This window comes from Betta splendens, chromosome 16, assembly GCF_900634795.4.
Source record: "Betta splendens chromosome 16, fBetSpl5.4, whole genome shotgun sequence".
In the NCBI taxonomy this organism is placed as follows: domain Eukaryota; kingdom Metazoa; phylum Chordata; class Actinopteri; order Anabantiformes; family Osphronemidae; genus Betta; species Betta splendens.
Genome location: NC_040896.2, coordinates 20397639 through 20421606, shown reverse-complemented (window position 1 = coordinate 20421606; position 23968 = coordinate 20397639). Strand labels below are relative to the sequence as shown.

At 40.5% G+C, this 23968-nt stretch overlaps 1 protein-coding gene across 2 annotated transcripts in view; it reads right to left on the bottom strand.

Moving 5' to 3' along the window:
- The window catches only part of zfpm2a (zinc finger protein, FOG family member 2a), a 126779-nt gene that overhangs the window by 99354 nt on the left and 3457 nt on the right, over positions 1-23968 (bottom strand). Inside the window, exon 1 of one of the 2 annotated variants that reach the window (XM_029130253.3) lies at positions 3301-4083. The exons of the other annotated variant lie outside the window; for it this stretch is intronic. Within the exon in view, the coding sequence (XP_028986086.1) occupies positions 3301-3340 (40 nt within the window). The 5' untranslated portion in view covers positions 3341-4083. Of the gene's footprint in view, positions 1-3300; positions 4084-23968 lie in introns of those variants that run through there. 2 annotated transcript variants of the gene reach the window in all.

Below are 23968 nucleotides of genomic sequence, written 5' to 3'. Positions count from 1 at the left end.
CTGAGTAGATTAGGCATTTTGACAGTGGGATGCAGCGGTAATCTCCGAGGACCTGTGCACGTGCCGCTCGGGTGTTAAACTCCCAGTAAGAGAGCCGTGTAATAAGGACAGCGTGGCGCTGGCGTCTGGTTGGACGGTGGCGAGCGAAACGGTCCCACAAAGCAACATGAATTCTCAGACGGTACATATGGCGACAAGCGCGGTAAAAAAAAAAGGAGAACACTAAGTCAGTTTAATAAGCACATTTGACATTAGATGTCCGCGCGTGGCCTCCGAGGGCCGCTTCAATATGTTCCCATAAGCAGTGGTGGAGGCACGCTCCCTACATCATCCAGATTCCCCTTTACACCGTGGAACTTTGGGGGGCAATTTTACAGAAAAATTACTCTGAGGGCCCTGGTTTCAATTCAGCCTGTTCATATCTTTCTTTCCTATTAAGCATCAAAATGTTCTCCTCTCAGTACGAATAGAGGTATGGACACCAGCAGCAGTCGGGGGGGCAAAAAGGAGGGAGGGAGAAGAGAGGATAGAGGGAGCTTGGTGGAATTCACACATCATATTACAGCAGCTAATCGCAATCCGCAGAGCATCAGCGATATTTTCATCACTCCTGTCAAAATCTACTGACCCTCCTTGGAACGGCTAACAATCTGGGCAATTTATTGGCATATTGGCACGGGGGTGATAAGGCTAAAAACAACAGCAGCCAGCAGCTGGCCCTGGGAGATGAGCTGATAACATTGATATGTGCTCCCACACAAAACACCTCCACCACTATCTCCTCTTTCTATCAAACTCTTATTACAATAAAAGTGTGTGCTTTTTTCCACCGTCTTGGGAAAGCAACAAGGGGAGTAGGAGAGATGGGGGGGGGGGGGGTATTTATAAATATATATAAAAATCAGATGTAACATTTCACAGAAAAAAACAAGGGGGGAAAATACATAATTTATCACTGTATTATCGGGATATCCAGGCAGCCTAATCAAGGAGCACTGAGTGACTATTTTTTGCCTTATCATCCAAAGTGGTGGAAACGGAGAAGGAATTATCAGCCAGCTGCAGATTGCTGGGCTGGAATTTTAATGGTAATAATCGGGTTTCTGATGGTATATCTTCTCTGCTTATCTTTCCCATTATCTGGCCTTATCTCCCCAGTCATCGGAGCAAATTAATGGTGCTCTTTCAGCATCGCCTTTTTATCACCGCTGAGAGAGCACCCAAGGGGAAAGAATAAGCAAAATATTAAAATACTGCATAAATCACAATTTTAGATAACGGTCCAATGTATGCAGGGGAAGGGGGGGGTGCTGCGCCCAACAACCTTTTTGTCCTTTAGAATGACTGTCTATGCTGACTTTCTGTGCAGCGCCTTTTTTTCCCAGAGTTCCCAGGGTAGGCGAGAGGATCCAGGCTCCCCATGACCTTTCTGTTTCTAACTAGGGCTCGATTATACAGTGCGGCTGCACACACGCTTCATATTAACAAGATCTTACACATGACACACTAATTCAAACAAGGCCAGGTCACAATGACGAAAGCGCAACACAAAAGCTCTTGGCTTCCTTTTTCCTCGACAACAAAATTTGGATGCTCCATTTTGGATTGGTCCAGAATATGAGTGGGCCTCTCACGTCACATGCTGTCGTGCCTCGTTGGTTGATCAGAAAAGGTTGCAGATTGGCAGCAGACGCAAGCAACAAAACACACATATGAACTAGATACTTTAAATAGAAGAAAGTTGTTTTTTCTACGGTTATGTCCTTTTAAAATGTAAAGCTCCTACAACAAACTTGTTTAAATAAAGAAGGTTAGGTTAAAAAAATACATGTCAAAAAGCCCGCTGTCATCAAAAGTACAATAATAGTAATAATAATAAACTGAGAAAACTAAATAATTTTCAAGAAATGTCAGTATTGTCAAATGTTCACTCCCAAAACAGTATCCAAAACCAAACATAATCGTTTTTATTGTAAAACTAGAAAATGTTTGAAAGAGATCAATTCCGTGTAGAATAAAACCAGGCAGAACGAAACCTCACACTGTTGTCCACAAATATGGCCTCATGAATCCATGCATGTGAGCTGACACACACTCAAACAATGTCGCCTTATTTCTGAGTTTCCTACGCTGACAGGAAATAAACACGGGACCGAGACACCAACAGCTGCCTGGATATTTGTTATTTGAACCCAAACTCAGTGCAGTGAGCTTTTAGCACCTTACAGCACAGTGGACTAACTGAACACACACACACACACACACACACACACACACACACACACACACACACACACACACACACACACAGATGTCAGCTGTATCTGAGAAGTGTGTTTATGTCCATGTGCTTGTGTAAGTGGGTGTGCACGTGACATATTTATGGACATTACACAATCAGTAATATTATGACGTGTTCTATAAATCCTTCTCTTAGAAATAATATTTACTAAGACTAAAATTCAAGAATGTGAAAATGACATTTTTAAATCCATGCAGGCCATTAGACTACACAGCTTTATTGCATTTAAACAAATAATAATTCACTATATTTAAGCACAAGGTCGTTATAGTTTGCATCTATATTTGAAAAGCAAACGTGTGTAAATTGCCAGAGCTTTCCTAAAACGATGACACTGGTCCAAACACAATTTATCCAATATAAAGCAGTTCCCTCTTCATGTAGGATACCACGTGGACTATTTTGTATTTATCAGTATTTATGCTATTATTTTGCTGGACGAAGTTATAAAAAAAGTGTGTGTGTGAGTCTATTTATGTACCTGCAAGTGCGAGTGTATGTGGAGGATGCAAGTTTAAGTGTGTGTGACACACGTGTGCGCCTTCGGAGCGAAAACATCGTTCAGCGGCGACAAAATTTCAAACTAAAACTAATGTTTCTGCCTCGTTATTTATCCACGACCCATAATTTCCCGGGGACTAAACCACATTGGCGGGTGTTAGGAGAAGCCAGCGCGCGTCCAGGCGAACCGACGCGACACCGTTTGGGATGAAAACTAGAAACGCACACCCCAGTTCATTCCAAACTTGGCGGCAGCGGCGAAACTTTTCCGCCAGCAGCACGGTGAGATTTGACGGTAAGGTCCACCTCCGTTGTACGAACGCGCTCGCTCGCGCACGCGTGCGGAGCGTGCGGACCGTGACAGGCGACACGAGTGGCGATAGTTGAGCGCTGCCGAATCGGCTTCAGCGCGGTCACCATCGCTACGACTGTTCTCTAACTCTAATAAGGCTCGACGCGATGTAGCGGATACGGGAGATGGAAGAAAAAAAACTTACGTTTGATCTGCCTGGGGTTGCTCTGCTTCCTTCGGGACATGCCTGCTGTGCGGCTGGTCAGTGAATCCAGGTGTAGTACTGACAGATCGATAGGTTTTGGTTCATCCAAGCAGCCGGTTTTGGGGTTTTTGTCTGATGGAAATTGAGAAAGAAAAAGAAGAAGGGGGCACCGGTACTTTTTACGCACAAGTCTATCGTTCCGTCTGTCTTTCCTTTATCTTTCTGGTCTCTCTGGCTCTGGCTTTCTCTCTCTCTCTCCCTCTCTCTCTCACACACACACACAAACACACCCTCTCTGTCGCTCTCTCTCTCTCTTCCTCAGCACCGTTCTCCGTGACGAGGCTGCGCTTCGCCGCGATCCGCACGGACTGACTGGGGAGGTGAACGCTTTCCGCGCTTTTGTTTGAAGATAAGGTTTGTTCCTCCCCGGGTACCGTAGCCGTGGCTTGGTGAACTTCACTTGATCCACAATTACTTGAACTTCCAGTTATTAATTAGCATCGCCCTTAATTAGCGCCTCTGTGTTTGTGGGCAAATGCGAACGTAGATTGGGGACAAACCGGCTCCGCACACGGTCACAGAGTATTCTTGGTAATAAAGAGTCCTGCTTGAAAATTATCTGTAAGCTAATTTAAACCGTTTTATTATTTTTCCATTGTTGAGAAAAAGGGGCAGGTTAAAGTCTGAGCCCACCACTGAAGTCCAGGTTCATTTAATAGAGCATGCGCTTCCCCTCATATCAGCAACAAATCTGCACTCGCATTGGTTAAACACAGCCGGATTATCCCAGCTGCTGCCTGGCCAGTCGTTCCCTCATGAAGCAGCCTGGAAGATGATCTGGATTGAAATACCATGACCTCAAATAACTTTTGGCCAGAAGCACAAAAGAAGTTGGTGTGGGCTTTGGGGCGCCGTTGTAAAACAAATGCAAAATTCCCAATTAATATTCAAAATGAATATAATAGCAAGCAAATTTATCATTTTTATTAGAATATCTACATTACAACTGACAAACACGGTGCGGCGACTTTTGACGTGAACGACTATTTTCACTCTGTGGTTTGTCTTGCCTACAATTACGCTGCCTGTGTGAGAGACACATATTCCTTAAATTTACTGTAGGGAGTGAGAGAGTAACTGGGCGAGAGAGGGAAGCTTCAAATCATTCAGATTTTGACTGCCATGTTCTGAATAGTTGCCCAAACTGGAAATCACTCTCTTCAATTAGCCAGTTGGACTGCCAAGGAAGACAAGCAAGTGGCCTGTGAAATTATCTCGTAACCCAATTCCACAACTTTGGAATGGAGTCTGAAACTACAGAATAATTTATGTGGCAGACGGGTCAGCGGTGGTTCACCTTGAGGAGAGCATCTGTCTCGCGAGCCATGCTCGGTTAGCGTCGGCCTGCACTCCGTCTCCTTCTCCAGCGGTTCAAGTTTTGTTTTCCTTCCTCCTCGCGTATGGCTTTTGGTCACCGTCCAAGCTCAGTAATGTCATGGGACAGTTGTGCGCATGAACAATGAGTCATTTCAGTATCTCCGCTTCGTCACATTGTGCACACCCCGAGAGTTCCTGCTGAGGAATGAGAGGAGGATGATCTAACGAAGAGAAACTCCTAAATAATTAAACAAATCATGATGAAAAGATCACTGATAAATAAAGCGTACTCGTAAAATGTTCATGTTTTTTCTGCCTTACAAGTTCAACACGCAGATAAACTTTGTTGAAAAATTACAAATCGCACCGAAGCACGTTAGAAGGTTAAAAATGGAGCAGATCTCTAAAATTACCATGCTAAACATCCATAAATAGCGTTTACTGGCCTTATTAGGAACCCAACACCAAAATCAATAATGATTTGTGGTAAGAGCAACAACACAGTGAGAGAGGAGAGTCAAATTGCCAGCTGAAGATTAATTTAACGCCACTCCTAAATCCTCAGAGACTGGAGCGCGGTTCTTCTCTGCTGTTTCTGAGCCCCAGTGGCTTGTTTGAAGCCGACTTTGACTGACAGGTACAAATCTGCGTGAGGAAGAGAAAGCCTTTTTTTCCCCCCACTGCTCAGACCAGATGGTTGTGATAATTAACATGATACTGTTTCCATCGCAAGGGAAATCACTGACACAAGGTTGGTCATATTAATAGGTTAAGGTACACTGTATGCTGCAGAGATGGTGCACAGTACACTGCCATAATCTGATTACAGGGGGAAAAGGTGATTTAATGTGCTAAATCATTTGATTAGAACTGCCAAGTCAGATTTGGGGAGCGCCACTCTGTGTCGGGGTAGCGGAGGTGGGCCGTCTGCTAACAATAGGCGTTTATGCCGCTCTCGTCTTCTGGCTGTGGCCATAACTGATTTTACCTTAAAACAAGACCTCCACACATCAAATAATACCACGTCAGGCTGGTGCTGCACCCTGTTAAATTGGCACAGGGCCCTAGGTGCACGAGCACACACTAGCTTGGATAACTCTTATTAGGGCCTGTATAATATTTGTGTTGAGATAAGCGAGCAGACGTTTATGGATACTGTACAAAAAAAAAAAAGACACTGCAACATTATTGACATTCAGTTTATTAAACTTTTGGCTTGATTTGAAAATGTGATACCTTCTTCTTTTCAGTAGCTAAAAAGGTGACAGGACATTATTAAAGACACACAGTCATCAGTATTAACTTTACAATTTTTTTGTGTTAAATATTTGTTTCTGCAAAATAACGAACAAAATGATGCATCGTGTTTAGCAGATATTTTGTCCACTTCTGCATTGCTTTACTTGATACTGTATATGTTTTAGCATGTTTACCATTGTCGTGTGGTAGTGAAAATAAATAACATACAATAACATTTACAAATTTAGTAAAGTGTACACTGTGACCTGTTGAACACATTTCTGATGAGAATCATAATTTATTCTAATTTTTTATTTCCACAAATCCCACAAAAGATTAAATTGTTTAGGGTTTACATTCAAGTCATAGATACTGTAAAACTATTATTGTTTTAAATAAATAGCACTGTGTTAATTTCATGACCATACTTGACTCAATTATTCCCATAATATCAGTTGTCACCTTCCTCCTGCACTGTTTAAGCGAGCTGCTGTGCCAACTGAGGACTATCACAGGGTGTCTGGCATGACAAATTACTGGCTTGATTTCTTTAAGGGACCACACATGTCCAGTGGCTGTGAGAGTGACAGCCGTCATCTGGACAAGAACTCCATCGTTAAACAGCAGCCTCAGCAACTCGACTTGCTAGGTGTTTGCCTGCTGTGGTGTCCCCCCTCTGGCTGTTGGGGATTGGTTTGTCTCCAGAGGATGTGAGGTCTGTGTGTGTGGTGTAAAATGTTGTGGGGTGCTGGGCAATGGTAGCAAACTGGGGCTCTTTAATATAGAGATATAGCGTTTATAGAGTGTAGAAGACAGAGCAATGGGTCAAAGGGAAAAATTCTGGGCAATAGGTTCAGAAAGAAATTATAGCTAAATAGCTTTTTTTATTGTTTTAGTATAACATCCCATAATTCCTTGCAATTTCTTATTCAAGGATGTTTCTTTGAATGACCTGTATGTGCCATAAAAATTAAAAACATTTCGTTCACCTCGAATGACATGACACACTGTTAACATAACTTTTACAGCTCCAATGTAATGAGCTGTTTTTGTCTTTCCTGGGTAAGATGCTCGTGCTGGATGTGGCTGAACGCTCCAGCTCTACAGCTCCATATACCAGCCCCCACCCCCCCACGGCCCATCCAGCCAGCAGCTCCAGCAGCAGTGAGCAAACAGATGTCTGAGAGAGTGCCCACTCCGCTGTCCGAGTTGCCAAAACCACCCGCGGCCCTGGAGGCCTTGGTGCCAGCTCTTTCCAGGAAGGCTTCACTCTCTGCACCACCACCATCCACTAGCCCCGACTCCCATCTCCTTCCCCAACACAACCTCTCTGTTTTACCAGGGAGATACAGTACAGAGCTACATCCATTCAGCAGCAGCAGACAGTAGAAAGGGAAAAAAAAGAGATCTTCAGAAATAGGAATCAAAATTCACATAACCCCAGAGCATCTTAAAATTACAACACAACATTAAAGTCTGGGAAAAGTGATGAAAACATTACAAGAAGGCGGGATGAACAAACTATGCTCCTCCCAATGGGAGTGTGTAAATCTGTACATACAGGCTTTTTGTAGAGGAGGCAGAGGGAACCATGGGCCAGTACATTCTCACTGCTAATCTCAGTGTCTTTTTATGTGGTCACAAGCTGCGATTGCGACACCTCCAGGGTTTAACCAAAGAGCCTTTTATGGATTAAATATATATATCCCTTTCTGTTCCTAGGAGTTCATTTCTCAAAATAACAGTATTTTGCATTATTAAGAAAGGTGAAAAATGATCTGACAGTGAGAGGTGACACCATGCAGCTTGAACAATGAAGGCTATTCACTTAAAATGACCTTTTATGGTTGGTTTTGCTATCTGGATTTTCCAGTATGAAATTATAATTAATAATGTTGTTACAAATTTATGACGAAGAATCAAATAATCACCATAACACTACTTTTTAGTGTTAAGATTTCCATAAATATCAGTTCTCAAATAATAATACAGATTTAATAATTATTACGATTTTGCAATATTTTTGCATGCCTTGTGACATGCATTCGCTCTGCATGACCATATTCTACTGTATAGCATATTACAGTATACATATTAATTGGAGCAAAAATATATTATACAAATGCATACCAGCATGAAAATCACAAATTAAACCCAACCTAACCTGAACATGTTGAAATTATGAAATCATCAGATCTTCATATAAAAAAATCTTAACAACAGAATCATATAAACCGCTTACTACAAGCATGTAGTAAAAAGAGTAGCAGGTGAGATCTTTGAATTCAAAGCTTGTTGTGCGGTTTTAATGGTTAAGATGTAATCATTTATTAACTTTAACATTTCTCAAAGGGTTTCATACCGTAAAGTAAAAAAATAAAAAATATGAACAAGTCCTTATAAAAGTTTACTAGCTTATTTAAAGGACTGGCAATTCCTCTCATTAATATCAGTACAAATTATGAAAAAGCACATGTTATAAATGCTCTCCTTTTCTGGTTTCTGATGAGTGCACTGTTCTCACTGTAATGGTCACATACATATTCCCATGTCTGCATTTAAGGCAGAGGTTTGTGTCAAACACCCAAATAACATCTTTTCAGCTCTGTAAATATTCCATGTGTTTGGGCATTCTGTGATTTAATAATATTCTTTTTTAAGAGGTCAAGTAAATTATATTTGATATGCGTAACTGACTTCCCCCCTTTTCCAATATGAGCATTATAATACAGTCTGTTGATGTATTTTATAAGTGTGTCTACTGGTTTATTACATATGCAGAGGCATCAGTGCACAGCAAAATGAGAAAAATGCATCAATATATTCACAGAAAGGCAGGCTGTAGACAGCTCACAAAATAAATCTACATCTGCCAGGCTCCATGCAAACAGCAGAGCCATCCTTAATGGTGAAACCATCGATGAAAACAGATAAAAATATTAAATATTCAGACATTCCTTTCACCCAGTATCAAAAGCGTCCAGATGTGGGAAGCTGAAGTTGTTATCATGAATCCAACGACAGGCATTCAAAGAAACTCCTCTGAATTTTCAACCATATAAAAGTATTTTATGGCATGCAAATAAATGGTAATTTTTTACTATGGAGAAAAAAAATATGCCAATAAACCCTATCATTTGGGACTAAAACTCCACAAACAGGAGACACTTTCAATTTGCTTTGCCTGTCTCCCAGCGTTAGATGCTTGCGATTGCCGCGGAATTAATCCATTTAACAATCTGTGGCTTAAATTTGAGGATTTCCAGTTTTTTTTTTAAATATCAATAAGTTCCAATTGAAGAGAGGATTCTTTTGCAATTCAGGCATGTGCAGGCGATAACAGCAGAGTTGGCATGAAGAGAGGCAAAGATGGATTAATTATGCAGAGAACATGGAAATTCTGCTTATCATCGCTTAGCAAAGGAGCCCAGCTCACATAATCAGAAAACGAGGATGAAAAAAAATAACAATGCAATGGCACCTTCCAGCCCATCATCTTACAAGTTAGATTCTTCCTGTAATTAAAAAGTAACATACAATTATATTCATATCTCCTATGCAGACTATGAGTGGGTGTATATTAAATAATTGCATTGGGATATAAGGGTTGAAGTTAAAAAAAAGGACAGAAAAAGAAGTTAAGGGAGTATAGCTCCCTTGGGTTGGATTGAACTACTTAGAAACTGAAAAGTTAAATTATCACTGGAAAGCAAACAAAGACAAAGGCTACAGACGCTACTGTATATTTAGCTACTTGTGTTTTTGAATCATGCTCTCGGTGCACTTTGCAAACAAATATAATAATGTCTAAAGGCAGTTAACAGCGAATCCCCTCTGAGGACGTACGATATGGAAAAATATACAGTATGCTGCATTTTGTTTCTCATTTCATGTCTTTAGATTTTCACCATCACGGTTGTCGAGTTTAGAGCGCTGCAAGTCTTGCCTACATTCCTACATAACTTTTAATGCCCACAACTCTTAATGATGTACTTGGTTAATGGAGAAGATGTTTAAAACCTTTGCTGATGCATGAAGGAAGTTCAGCTGGATTTACAGATTTAGCATATTACTGACTAAAATATAAACATGTTGGTCTGCACATGCTATCATCCTTTAGTCTCGCTAACTACTGCAGTGTTTATTCTTTTATGTTGAATCTATCATCATAGGACACAAGAACTAAAACGTTATATTACATCCCTTAGAAAGCATGTCAATGTTTGCTTCATTTTGCAACTGATTTGCAAATCAGAGCAGCATCAAAAGTTACACGTCAACTCATGACATGACGACAATTTTCCTGTAATGTCCCCATCTAGCATTTTGAACTGACCCTAAAAAGCAAATCCCTAAAAACTTTTCAACCCGCCTCTTTTTTTTTTTGTTAAATCTCAGATAGCTTTCCAGTTCACTTGCAGATCGCGGCAGCCTTTCAGACAGCACACCTGTTGCTTGAGCCTTGATTTCGCTTTTTGATCAGACGGCCTTCCGACAAAGGAGGGGAAAGAAGAGGCTGAAGAAGAGGGAGAGGCAAGAGAAAAGATCCTTATCGAATGCTCTCCACTGGACAATGAATTTTTCCCCACCATTCAAATGTATCTGCAGAATGCTTGAGTGATTCATTACAGCAGATTCTCAAGTGTGACAATGGACCTCAGAAATGAGTGATGGTATCTTTTTGCTGATTTCATTTCCCTGATCCTCCTTATCCCCTGGCCTGTGTACCTCTATTAATTAGAAAGTAGAGATTTCCACTCATCAGCTGATGGGTTTCATGCTCTGCTCCGTCACAAATCTCCTGTCCACGCTATCTCTTCCTCCCAAACCACGGCTGCCTTGAAACGTACAGACTCCAGCTTCAATCTCGGCTGCAAGTCAGGGTGGCTTTAGAGATTCATAAATATTTATAAACCGATTAAGAAAGAATAATAAAGTTATAAGACAGTGGTTGGTTACCCTTGAACAGTGATGTGGATGACTTCCTCAGGAGAGGAAATGTGATCAAATGTGCCAGAATCACTCGGCTGCTTCTTTATAGCTGTTTTATCAGGAAATAATTGTTCTTCCGTAATGCTGTGAGCATAGAAACCATACGTTCAAGTATTCCATTACTCACTTGAGCAACCTCATAAAACAATTAGTATACATCGATAAAATGTATAATGGTTTGCTGCCATATGGTCAGAGGATCCACAAATGTGCAGCCAGAGTACAGCTTATAACAGTAGAATAATACAAGGTAGAATTAAAATAACCTCAGCGCTGTGTTAGTATTGAGCTAATTGCTGCGTCCACAAACCCAGCGGTAAAAATGTTATTTTTTCTGTTTCAGGCCCTACGTGGATGTTGAAAGGTTTTAACCCTTCCCTTGCTAAAGTGAAGAAATAAAAGCATCCATATGTTCTACGAGACATGAATTTCTACACTGTACTTCCAGACAAACAAACTGCCAGCCAGCATTTCTGTACACTACTTCCTGCATATTCTTGCAGCTAACTTTTTTAGACCTCGCATGAGTAACAGAATTCCAAATAGACCTATTCAGGATTTGTAGTGTTGGTACTGCAGTACAAATAGCATTGTTTGTAGCCCCGTGTGAGCCTGAATGGACGTAATGTAAATGCCTGCTGTCTCAGATGCATCATCAGTTTTAAATCAATTCTCTTCAACTGCTTTAATGCAGAGAGCAATAATAAATTAATCCCAATTAATTGGGATTTTCGGGGCAGCAGTTATTCTTACTACGAACCTTAAATCAAATAAAAGATGTTTAGAAGGTAAGTTGAAGCAAAAAGGCTATATTTGCTATCAGAGCCAGTGACACACGGCGTAGCTCCCAGAGCACCTCTTTTTAGGGACAGTCTGACTCTTCAAAGTGCCATTAATTATTAATGATACCCAGCACCGCTGAAATGGCCAATTTCCCTGTTGTCTCTATGACTAGAAGGGTGCTTGAGGGCGAAGACCTGCAATTAGCTGTTATATGTGGGTGGCCATTCTAGACAGCATCAAGTCTTGTTAGTAGCATGACTGCAGAGGAAAGGAGTCTGAACCCCAAGACTAATTATCCTTCCCCACTCCCTTAAATATGAACACATTAAAGTTGATTAGTCTTTCTAATTAAGTTATGCTTTTTGATACCACTTATGTTTTTGCTTCTGGCTTTTATGTATGATAATCTCTTTTTTGCATACTTGCCTACAAAGTTGTTCCATTGTATTCATGCACACTGGCATCATGAAAGTAGTGACAAGCGCATCTGGGAAAGGTCTGTATTTCTACACCATGTGCATGTAATAAATATTGTGTTTGCAGCTTTTTTTTATCTCGCATGTTTGGGATGGCTTCAGCATGTGAAGTCATGTGATGTTTCCCTGGAACACAAAGAACAGCAACTGGCGACTTGTACATGGATTGAGTTTACAGAGAAATGAAACCACAAGAGCCACTTAACCCAAGATGCCGCCTTCAAATAACAGCTAAATCTGATATGCCAACCCTTCTCCCCATTCGCAGCACGGTAACACACAAGGACATGACTGGGCAGAAAAAGGAGAGTCCTCATCTGTAAGATTAGGTTTGGCAACTCTACTCCTGTCCTCTGGATGTCAGATCAGCACAGTAAATTATATTGAGATCCTCTTAGAGATGACAGATGAAATCTGTCTCTTCAGGCCTGACGCGGAGCTGCAGGTGATACATGATATGTGATAAGGCGGTGATGTCATGGCCGCAGGTGGCTCCCCCCTTGTCCTTCCCCTCCCGTTTTCCCCACGCCCCCTCTACTTGTCTGGAAAATGGCAGCTCTGTGAGCAGCTCACAGAGAACTTTTATCTCTCCCCATCTGTGTGGTCTCAGGCGCGATGATATTGGATTGGAGTCATCTCAACCTTCATGCCATTTAAGAAAAAAAACAGGGTGTGGGGTGGGGAGAGGCAAGATGGCAAGAGGATGGGAAGGGAGGGGGTGAAGACTCTGGTACATTTGAAGTAGTTTGACATATTTCTATCACACCTATAGAAGGGTATGAGATGTGACATCACAGGGTAGTCCTGTCACTTATGCCTTCTTTTGTAATTATTATGAATCCAGGCGGCTATCTCAGCTGCCATTGGGCAGGGTTCACCCTGGACAAGTTACCAGTACATTGCAGGGCCACACAAGACTTGACTGTTGGAAGACACCAGAGTACCAGAAGAAACCCCACACAGACACGAGGACAACATGCCAAGGGTTATTACAGGTTACTGCACCACTGAGTCCTGGTCTATATTAGCACCTTAACCAATGGTACAGAACAGTACTAATCCAGACAATGTACTGGCAGAAAAGAAAAACCTTAAATGTCAAAATGTAAGGTTTCATCCGTTTATAGCTTAATAGACTCTAATTAAATATTTAAGTACTGTTGAAGAATCTAATATGTAAACTCGGTCCAAAAGATAAAAGTTTGGGTTATAAAGTACATGAAGTAACTTTTTTTTGCATTAGATGTTTATGTAGAAATGTCTGTGTAAAAGGCTTACTTAATTTTTCTAGTAAATTGCAGTCAATTTTCCAGTAGGTTCAACTTAAATCAAGCATTTCTCTATTGATAGTTTTGTCTGTGCTCTACTTAACTTTGAGAGTTTTGAGAGTTGAGAGTCTTTTTAGTTGAAACCTACTTGAGTTTTAAGTTTACATACTGTATTACTTGGAGTATTACTTGGAGTGGGATCTACTTTATCATTGTAGATGTGCTACTTACATATACATACAAAAACATATACATTTACTTTCATTTACTGAGTAGCGGCTGCAAATTTCTTAATTACACTATTGTACTTAAAATATCTGTAAATATATGTAATTGTGAATGTTGAAATGCAATTTCAGCCAATACACAACCTAAAGTGAGGATGGGGTTTCCCAAGCATAGTCAAAGGGCCCAGTTTACACTACTGGACAATTAGACCAGAATTTACTAGAACAAATAATTAAACTTTATAAGCAAATACTACTTTTAGTATAGCAACATTTATTAAGATAAATCTAAAAATGATGACGTAAAATGATTTCTTGTTTGCGTGTACTTTGGAAGCTTGTCAATGATTACAAAAAATAAAATATGTTTTATATGTAAGGAAATGTCTCGTTTTTCTTGAGTTTTGTCCTGAGTTGTGAACAAGCTCCCATACACTAGTAATTTTAATATTTTTAAGTAGATGTGCAAACTAAATAGGTTGCTAATAGTACAGTTAAAATTATATTACATTTTTATCATCTAAGTTAAATTTTTTTCAGTGTAGTTTCATAGCTTAGCAGTTGTGAAGGAACTTCATTGAGCTGCTTAATATAAATGTTATGAATTTCAAATGCAAGAAATATAGAATTGTAAAAATTAAGAAAATGTATAGAAAGACTGCATTCATATGATATTACCAAGGTGGGTCTTAAATGTGCCAAAGATCTATAGATTTTACATCAATGCAGATGTGGTTAAAATAAATACAATGGTGGTGTAAAAGGGCTCTATCTTCCTAATAATTATAGCAAAAGTAACTGTAATAGCAAATGTAACATAAAGATACTTCACTTAAGTACAGTACATAGAGTGAGCACCTGTACCATAGCTTTATAGTATCTCTGACATTTGGTTCAAACAGTTGATTCCATCTAAGACCTAAAAGATGTCTATTCATTACTACTCCAAACTAATAAAATTTTCAGGTCAGTAAGATATACATGTAAAGAACAAAAAGGAGCAATCAAAAGAGTAGTGTGTTTAAAAACCTCAAGTTAAGTTGCCTAATGGCTTCACCCAGCCCTGGAACAGAAGGTAGGGTGTTTTCTTGCCAAGTCTTCCTGAACAAACAGGTACGTCTGTAGTTTTTGATAGGGACATCTTCACACTGCAGACACTGAGTGCAGTTTGAAGGACTCATCATTTGGAAATGAGAAAAAGTAAATATATGTTGCTTGTCAATAATTAGGAATGCCTTGCCTTTTGTTTCTATGCAGCAACTATGTATGTTGTTGTCAATGTGCCACTTTGGACTCAGCTGCACTTCAGAGATATAGAGGCTGGGCATGTTGTCTTCCCCTTATTGTGATATTACAGCTTGGCACAGGTCTTTCATGTTAATGGATAAACACTGGCTAACAGTATATCAACTCACAGGTTGTGTGTGTTTATACAAAGAATAGCTTTTAATAAGGGCTATAACATCAAACACTGTTTTAAGGTTAGTCCATATAGTAATGCTAAAACTTAATTAATTCCTATGAGACAGAGGGGCGGCACCCTGCTAAATAGTTTTGAAATACAGATAGTTTCCATTAATTAAACTGGATTGCAAGTTGTTTAATCAATTTCAGAGCCCCAACAGTGACAATCAACCTGCAGTGTGTGTGTGTGTGTGGGAGAGAGAGAGTGGTCTCAAAAAAGGGAAGAAAACGAAAGCATTTGTCTGTTTGCAATGTTACGAATGGCGCTGGCGTGTAGGGTCTTACTAATTAACCTCCACTTTGATAATGTGCTTAATTACTTTATATTGTGATTTAGTTTCTTCCTAGAGGTTATTCCCTCTTTCAGATTGCAGAAATAATCTTACATGCCTCGAAGGTGTTGAGCGGAGAATGCGATGCCCCAGTGAAACTGCGGTGCAAGCAGGCATCTGTGGATAGACTTTGTGATTACCACCGCGTTGACATCAATGGAAACCGTTTGACACTTGGCCCGGAGAGAGGGCAGCATCGGAGCGCAACAACTTTGATTAAATGGGAAAAAAAGACAAGCATAGTCGAGGGGAGAAACTTGATGTAATTTTGTCTGATCACCACACTGGCCCTGTGTCCTATCAGGCAGAGGACCTCTCATCACCTTTAAATTTCACTGAGCTCATGAAAAGACCAGACACAGGTTTGATAAAAAAAAAAAATGAAAGAAAGAAAATATGGCAGCACAAAATGGGGTGGAATGAGACTCTGATCTGCTATCTTTTGATATTTGGTGGTGTCAGTTTGCAACAATTTACTTGTAGTACAATTTAAAGTTCTTGGAATTGGAATTAATGCAGTTTTGCAGAGAAGCGGATAAAATAGTCAGGGTGTTGTACTAAAAGGTCTAAACTTGTAAAATACTAAACAAATGACACAACACATTCGTAAAACATAGCATCACCCTAGCACCGAATGTAAAGGACATATTAGTAAATTAGTATGTGGTTTATGTGTGGAACCAGGCATTTTTATACATTACAACAGTCCTGAAAGGGAAGAAAATCACCACCACCTTCACTTAGTACTGACACAGGATTGTTCATAGATAACACACACACACCTGCATCTCCTCTTTCGCCTCACAATGCACACGCACACACATACACACACACTAACCCTCCCTCTCTGCTTGTTTTGTTTTGGGTAGTGAGGATAACACCTGCCTCTTCCCAGTTAATGGTCTTTTTAATTCATGGCTCAAACCCATTTAAAGGCAGACCCTTTCACAATTTGCTTAATTTCTGATGTCATTTCCACCCTATAATTACTGTTCTCCCGCTTGCATTTATCAGTCAATGTACCTGCAATGAAAATATAAAACGGTGACACCACTTTTGCAGAATCAAAATACTATTTAATTTGATGTCTTTGGCCGTCAAACAACATTGTTCGACGGACGTAATTAGGACAAATGTATCTTTTTTTTCATATTTTGGGGATATTGCCAAGACATGTGGGACCTTTATGATAAGAAGGGGGAAGAAAACGTTTGAACGCCGCTGCCCAGTATCTCGTGGTTATTGTGAATGGCTTTCAGTAAAATTAATGGTGTGGGGGAGATTGCAGTGGGGCCTGTAAAACAGGATGCAGATGTGGTTACAGGGCATCCAGGTAAGGAAACAGTCATTTCCTAAACACAGTGCGGATACACGCACTTAAAATGAACACACACGCATGTGATAAATGTGAGATGCAAAATAGGAATAAGGATCATTGTCACTGTGTTCCACAAACTCCCACCATTTCTTTTTTGTGATTCTTCCCCTTTGACCCAACTTTCTTCCCCCCTCAACATGTAGATGTTTTTGTAGTTTTTAAGCCTTGTTTGTTTATCTAATGCTTGAATCTTTTCTCCCTATGAATAAAAGTGAAATGCCCCTGAATACAGAAAAGAATGTGCATATGAACAAAAACATGTAGCAAATAGTCAATGTTACTGTGGAAACTGTGCACCTCTTTACTTCTGCCACTTTATTGCACCGCGCCGATCTATATGCACATGAGAAGGAATATGTGCTAGACAACTGCTCCCAGCAGAGTGAAAAATTACTCTTGGGGGACAAACAGATTTTTGTGAGGTTGTTCTGCTCCTGTGTACAGCCAGATTTTCTGTACACAACCTGCTATATGTTATGTTGTCAAGACTGATTTTTTTTTACGCAGCAAAGGAAAATTAATTGCAAAGAGGGCCGAGAATTTGTTTTCATATTGGCTTTGCGGAGCTGAGTGCCAGGATGGAGGAGGACAGCTGTGGGGGAAGGCTGGCCGACCCGCTGCCTTCTGCCTCTCCCATGCCTAGCTGCACAGAGTCTGTGACAAAACAAGCCTCCAGGAATACTGGGCAAACACTGAGAGCCTCTCAGTGGGAGCCGCACTATTTCCTGAGAGCACCACAGCCAAAAAGCTTCACACTTCCAATACTGTCTCCACTCCGTTCTCTAAATTGAATTGTTGCCTCCATATCACACTGCTATCAAAGATATGGAATAATCATGATCAAAAGGAGGCCTGTTCAGTCAGCGGCCTGTAAATATAAAGCAAGGCATCCCTCGGCGGGGTGTTGAAATTGCAAACAAACATGTTCTTTTCACACGCTTTAACAACTCGCAACAAGAAATAAGGTCAAGGATGTTGTAAGTGATTCCACCTCTTCTCAATCTACATGTGCTTTCACTGTACGAGGCTGTTGAGCCCAAGCAAAAGGAGATGAGCAAGATAGTGGAGGCTGAGGTAGGAACCATTTTCACACTGCCACAATTACAGGAGCCATCATTACATTGCTCACTCTTACTCAAATACAGATAGAAGGCCCCCAAAATTATGCGCAGGCTAGGAGGAGAAAGTGGCTCACTTCTGTTTGCTAAATTAATCGCTTCCTAAATGGCTCCAGGCCAGGCAAAGTTAACATTTGCAGTTTCAAAGGTTTTCAGCGCTTGCAATGAGCCATGAAATTACTGCATGCCGTCGAAAATGGCAGCTGATGAAAAGCCTAAGGAGCAGGTCCCACAGGCAGAGAGAGCTTGGAAGTGAAATCTTAAACACAAAGTCTCATTTCTGATTCGGATCATGGTGAAATTCAGAACCAAACCTCCAGAATGTGCGAGTCCATGTCTGAAAGACAGGGCAGGTTGTGACAAGACAGATGAGGAGAAGCCGTCTGCGGCCTGGCGGATTCGTCCAGGACGCAGAGGAGACGAGCGCAGACTTTGGGCTGAGGGATAATGATGATGTTGAGGTGCTCAGCTGCAGCCAAAATGGACTGACCCAAATTAGGTTTGATTAAATCGCAGGGGTGAAGCTGCAGTTCTGCAGACATCATTAACATCAAAATGATTATGGCCGAGCAGTTTGGCACAGCTGAACCCGGCCAATTCACACCAGTAGTCTGATTCTAAAACGTACCCATATTTGCATATTGACAAGATTAAGCGGCAACTATGTTCATATATACACATCTGCTTTGTAAAAGAATTTACCTTGTATGTACAGTAATGCAGCTTCCTTTGTAAAACGGTTAAGGAGCAACACTGCATGATACATTCTCCTAGCAGAGTTTAAGGATATGTTTTCCCTTTAAAATAATTTGCAAATTTGCAATGTCATCATTAGGACAAATTAAAAGACTAACACTTCCTAAAATCTCCAAGTGCACTTGGGATCTCCAGCTCCTGCCAAGCAAAGAAAAAAAATAGAAATCCCTCCCCAACATATCAATCTGCAATCATAGAGCCTAGCGGACACTTTGGATTGCAGAAACTTTGACCTATTTTCCAACATAGGAGTGACCAACCAATTTAGGAGCCAATTTGATTTTTTTAAAGTGTGCATAACATAAAATGAGATCCTCAGTTAGTTGATATCTGGAAGAGTTGGAAGATAATCATTTGATGTTAAGTGTTTATCTACTAAAGAAGCAAGTCTAGCTTCTCTGAGGCTAAAAATACTCACCGGGAATATTTTTTGAGTCCGGTTAAATTGGTGGCATGCGCTTTGTAAACTGAAGGAAGCTCTTTACGAGAACACCAGCCCTTAATAAAATATTAATGTATGTTTATCTTGCCGTTTGAGGTATTTATGATGTTTAAATATGCTATAGCTCCAATGTAAAACATGAAAAACTGAGGTCAAATACTGTATGTGTGAGAGTGTGGTGGCAGTTTAGAAGGGAGAGCTTAATTAATTAAAGACTGGGTTACGTTTTAACAGCAAATTGTTACCTCCTGCTGTAGCCTCATTAATATATGCCTTATGGGGACTTTAGTGCCACCGTTTCACCAGTAACCTGCTGGCTGTAGGTCCTGTGGCTTTTTTATGGTGCTGGAGATTGATAGTTGACAAAGCAATTAATCACTGGAAGGAACAATCATCTCCACAGAGTGAATAAAACGAGACAGAACGAATGTTGAAGTGTTTAACAGCAAGCCAATAATGTATTTTGAGACAGTTACTGGTGTTTTGTAAAGGCTCAATTAATCCAAATTAAATGAAATATCTTTTTACTTTCAATTTAGTACAATTTAATACGCATTACATATAATACTAGTAGCTTGTGATTACTTGTGCAGTTGACAGCGAAATTAAAAAGAGTTTTAGTTCACTATGAATACTTTGGTGTTGCAGTACTGATACTGAAGGGAGAACCTCACAGCATGTGCAAACATGTTAACACGAACATAACAATGCCATGTTAACTGGCCAAAGGGCATACAAGTCCCTGCGCCACTTGAATAGTGTTGTTTAAAGCTTCTCCCTGAACCCAGTTGCTCTGAAGCTGCCATTTTCTCTCCTTTCACTCCTAATTACCATAGTCTCTCCAGAAAGTCCTCTGTTGCTCCATCTGTCCCCTCAGCCACTGACAGAGATGCTCTAATCACCTCGCGTAGCAGGGCTCGCATGGGAAAAGACTACACAACCACCATACTGTCTCAGATATAGAGCCGCTACTGGATGCCAACACCTCACAGGGGGTAAGCTATAAACACTGGCCGAAGCCTTGTATGGGATATGTTCAGTGGAGTGAGCTGAAATGGAGCCATTTCATGTTACAGATCTCCCACACAGCCTGACAACTCCAATGCCAAATGGGGTTTTGTATGAAGTATATGTGACATATGCCGAGTGCACCGACAGTCCATCAGTGGCTCACATCAAAACGATGCTCAGGCGGATGACGCTCTGTTTTTGGAAAGAAATGGCAGGTTTACATTAAGGTACATACTGTTTATAGACTAAAAGTATCACAGTGGGGAAGCTTGAAAGGTAATATGCATTTTAATGTTCAAGAATATCAGTGAAATAGATCTAATTGAGAGACAGGGAGCGAGAAGAGCAGCTTGTAATTGAATTGAATTGAATTTTAAAAGGCAGCGTGTTCTAAAGCAATGCCTCTGCAGATCTGTGCATTTTTTAATCTTTCTCTGTATGCCCTCTAGCGTGATCTCACCCTCCTTGTACTTGATTCTGTTATTCTCACCCAGGTTGACACCTCCTGACTTCTCATTTTTGCTTTACCCCTTCTCGATGACTTTCATGTGTTCCTTTGTGGGTGCTGCAAGTTTCCTCTAAAACTTTTCCTGATGCAGACAAGGGAAACTTTCCGGTTCTGCCAGAAAGCCTTCTCATCTTGGCGGAGGAGCAGCCGAGGGAACTCTCGAATGATGACAGCCATCGTGAAAGGGCAGATAAGCCCGTGTGGCTTTGCCTCTGATTGTATGTTCATCTCATTCTGATCCGGCCGTGATTCTAAGCCCCTGTCTCACAGTCCTCACTCTCCCAACAGTTGATCTTCTGCATGTCATTGAAATCGTCTTATAGCTGATCCAGGAGACAGTGAGAAAGTGGCTGTTTGTCACCCAACTTCAGTCTTGGCAGGGAGGATGAGTTCTGCTATGTTACTTTTTACAGTGTGACAGAATGACCAGTTAGTTTTTGATGGGTATGGCTTGTTCTATTGAACAAGAGAGTAGGTTATCTGAACACGCAAGCTATAGATTCATTCTGTTATTATACAGATACTAAACAAGATGTCATGTTAGCAGATTTCCAATTTTTAGCATGTGGATACATTAGTTGCCAGTTATATATTTATAGAAAAGTAAGTAAGTAATGTAAAAGGAAACCCTAATTACAGCAGACAATCTAAATAATAATGTGGTTACAAAACACTAAACATGTCCGGGTCCTGACCACAAACTGAAACCATTTTAGGTGATCCAGCCAGAATATTAATACTGTGTATAACTGTTTAACAAACCATTTAGTACACAGTCATCCACCGCACATTTTCTATAAATACTGTACAGTACCTTCATGCATAAACAGAAATCTGCTCGTTAAAATGTGAACCCAGTTTATTGACTCCTAAGTTCACTTCAAATAGACAAATAATAATAAAAACTAAATAATAAGACTTAAAATTGCAGCTGGGGAGGTTTTTATTTATCTTTAATATTTTCATACATTTTGTATAATAAGCTAAATTCCTCAGAAGCCTTGGACATCTCAGTTTCCTATTTCACATGTCCAATAACTTGCAGCTAATTAAACATCTTTGGTTTTCATGTGACTTGTGCCTTTAATTAAATCCTGAATTCACCTGTCGGGCTGACATGGACGAGACCAGGCATTGGTTGACCTCATAAGATTCACTACTGTATGTGCACCGAGGGCATCACATTTGTCTTTCATATGGTATACTTTAATGACGTTCCATGATGTCAATCCCACTCCATAAAAAACAGACACGACCTCTCCAAAGGATCTCTACATACTCAGGTAAACCTTTTATACGTTTGGAGGTTTCAAACCATGAAGGCCTTGATTATAGAGCAAGCATTTTACAGTCCTTGACTTCATAAAGTCCTCCTGCAAGTCTTTGACCATTAATGTAGGCAGCAGAGCTGCACAGTTTATAAAGATCCATATAGGTGTAATTAATTTATAATCTTCATGAAGAATTTCTGTTTTGTAAAAATGCTTATTTCTTAGCTGAGACATTCAAACATCTGGTCCGTCTTGTCCAGGGTGTGGATTCTTTTCTGAAATCCCTCTTTGCTAGGATGTGTCTGCACCACGTCTCTTGGCAGCTAGCACATTACGGATTCTGTGATTTCCTTCCATCTCCGTGAGGACTTGTCATATGGTGTGACACTCACAAACACATCTGTGTTTTGTTTTGTTCAACTTATAGGCTGGCTGTCAGCTGCTTCTTTTCTCTTCGGGACTTTCAACGTTGTACATTCATCACACTTTTCTCTGAGCTGTTGAAAACGCTGATATAAATGTGTAATTTTTCTGTTCCTCTCTGTCTTGCATGGATTGGATCCTATGGAGCATCATTTGACAGAGGTTATGTTTTTTTTTTATTGTGGGTACAAAAACAAGTGTTGGTCCGCTGTATTAAAGTCTCTCTTCACCTGGTCTACCCTCTACACAAAAATTACACAAATGTTGATTAAAAAGAAAATTAATCAGAGAATGAGTGGTCTTTATTGTATGGAAGGAACTTTTTAGCCTAATTTAGGAAACTTGTATTGTTGCTAATTTCATAAATCTACAATATAAACTACATATATTCAGTAGCAGAAAATAATAATTGATTGTCTGCAATCAAAGAGACTAGTGTGACAACCCAAGAGTAAGGTGGATCATTCTGATTCTGCAATTATTGTTTACTTAAAGAAACCACTGAACATCACACACTAATCAGATCAAACAGTGTAAGAGTTACATTTATCTTTAGGGCAAGTGGAGCAAAGAGTCTGGAAGCAACTTGGAGCTCCGGAGTTGGTGTAAAGCGATACAGAATAGAGAAAGCTGAAAGGTTGTTTCCACTCCAGAAGGCACTGCTCTTCCACCATGGTTATCAAAGCTTAATATTTGATTTTAGTTGACCGTTTTCCATTAAAAACATGATAGCGCCTATGAGAGTGACAGACCCAAGCAGAAGGAGCACCACACTCACATGTATCCCCCACCCAGCCCACAGGGAGGTACACACCCTGCTTACTAGAGTGTGCAGGCCGAACAGTTCCCTTCACTTAACTTGACATTTCCAGCTACACTGTCTGCGGCAGGTCCTGTGTGGTGTCACATCTATAGCCCTGGCAGTATGCACTGCTGAACGCTGTGGGTCTTAAATGAGATCCCAAAGGGAAAGCAGAGCTGAAGGTGGGGATACGAGGGGGGCATTATCTTAGCCACTAATGAACAAATGTATAATTTCTATCAAAAGCAGTCATAAGGCCTGCTCAGTCTTACGCTATCTCCTCTAAATACTGTCATGATAAAGGGACTGTTAAAAGAGAAGGGGTGGTGGAGGAGGTGGGGAGGAGGGGCTTCAAGCTGTCAAGAGGGGCCACTGTGGTCAGGAGGAGTGCTAGAAAGGAAAGTCTCTCTGCCTTTATCTGCCATTTCCTGCTCCCTTCCTGGATACATTAATAATCTGTAAGAGCAGACAATCACACACTGCGGTGAGAGATAAAACACGGATGACAAAATATCAACTTCCTGCTACAAAACTCAAAGCCGTTATTAGAATATCAGGCACAGACGGTAATTAATTTCAACTTTAATTACTTCCACTGTTCCTGTAGATTAGATCACAGGTTTGAGATGGGTTATTAAAACAACTGGGGAAATCTGTAATATAAAAAAAGTGCTAATTTCTCCAACCCTGTCTCTTAACCTGCGTGTTGAGTGATGCAATTACATCTTTGTGGTGCAGACAAGGGTTGATACGACGTAGATGAAAAAAAAACACTTTGGGTGAAGGCAGCTTTGACACATT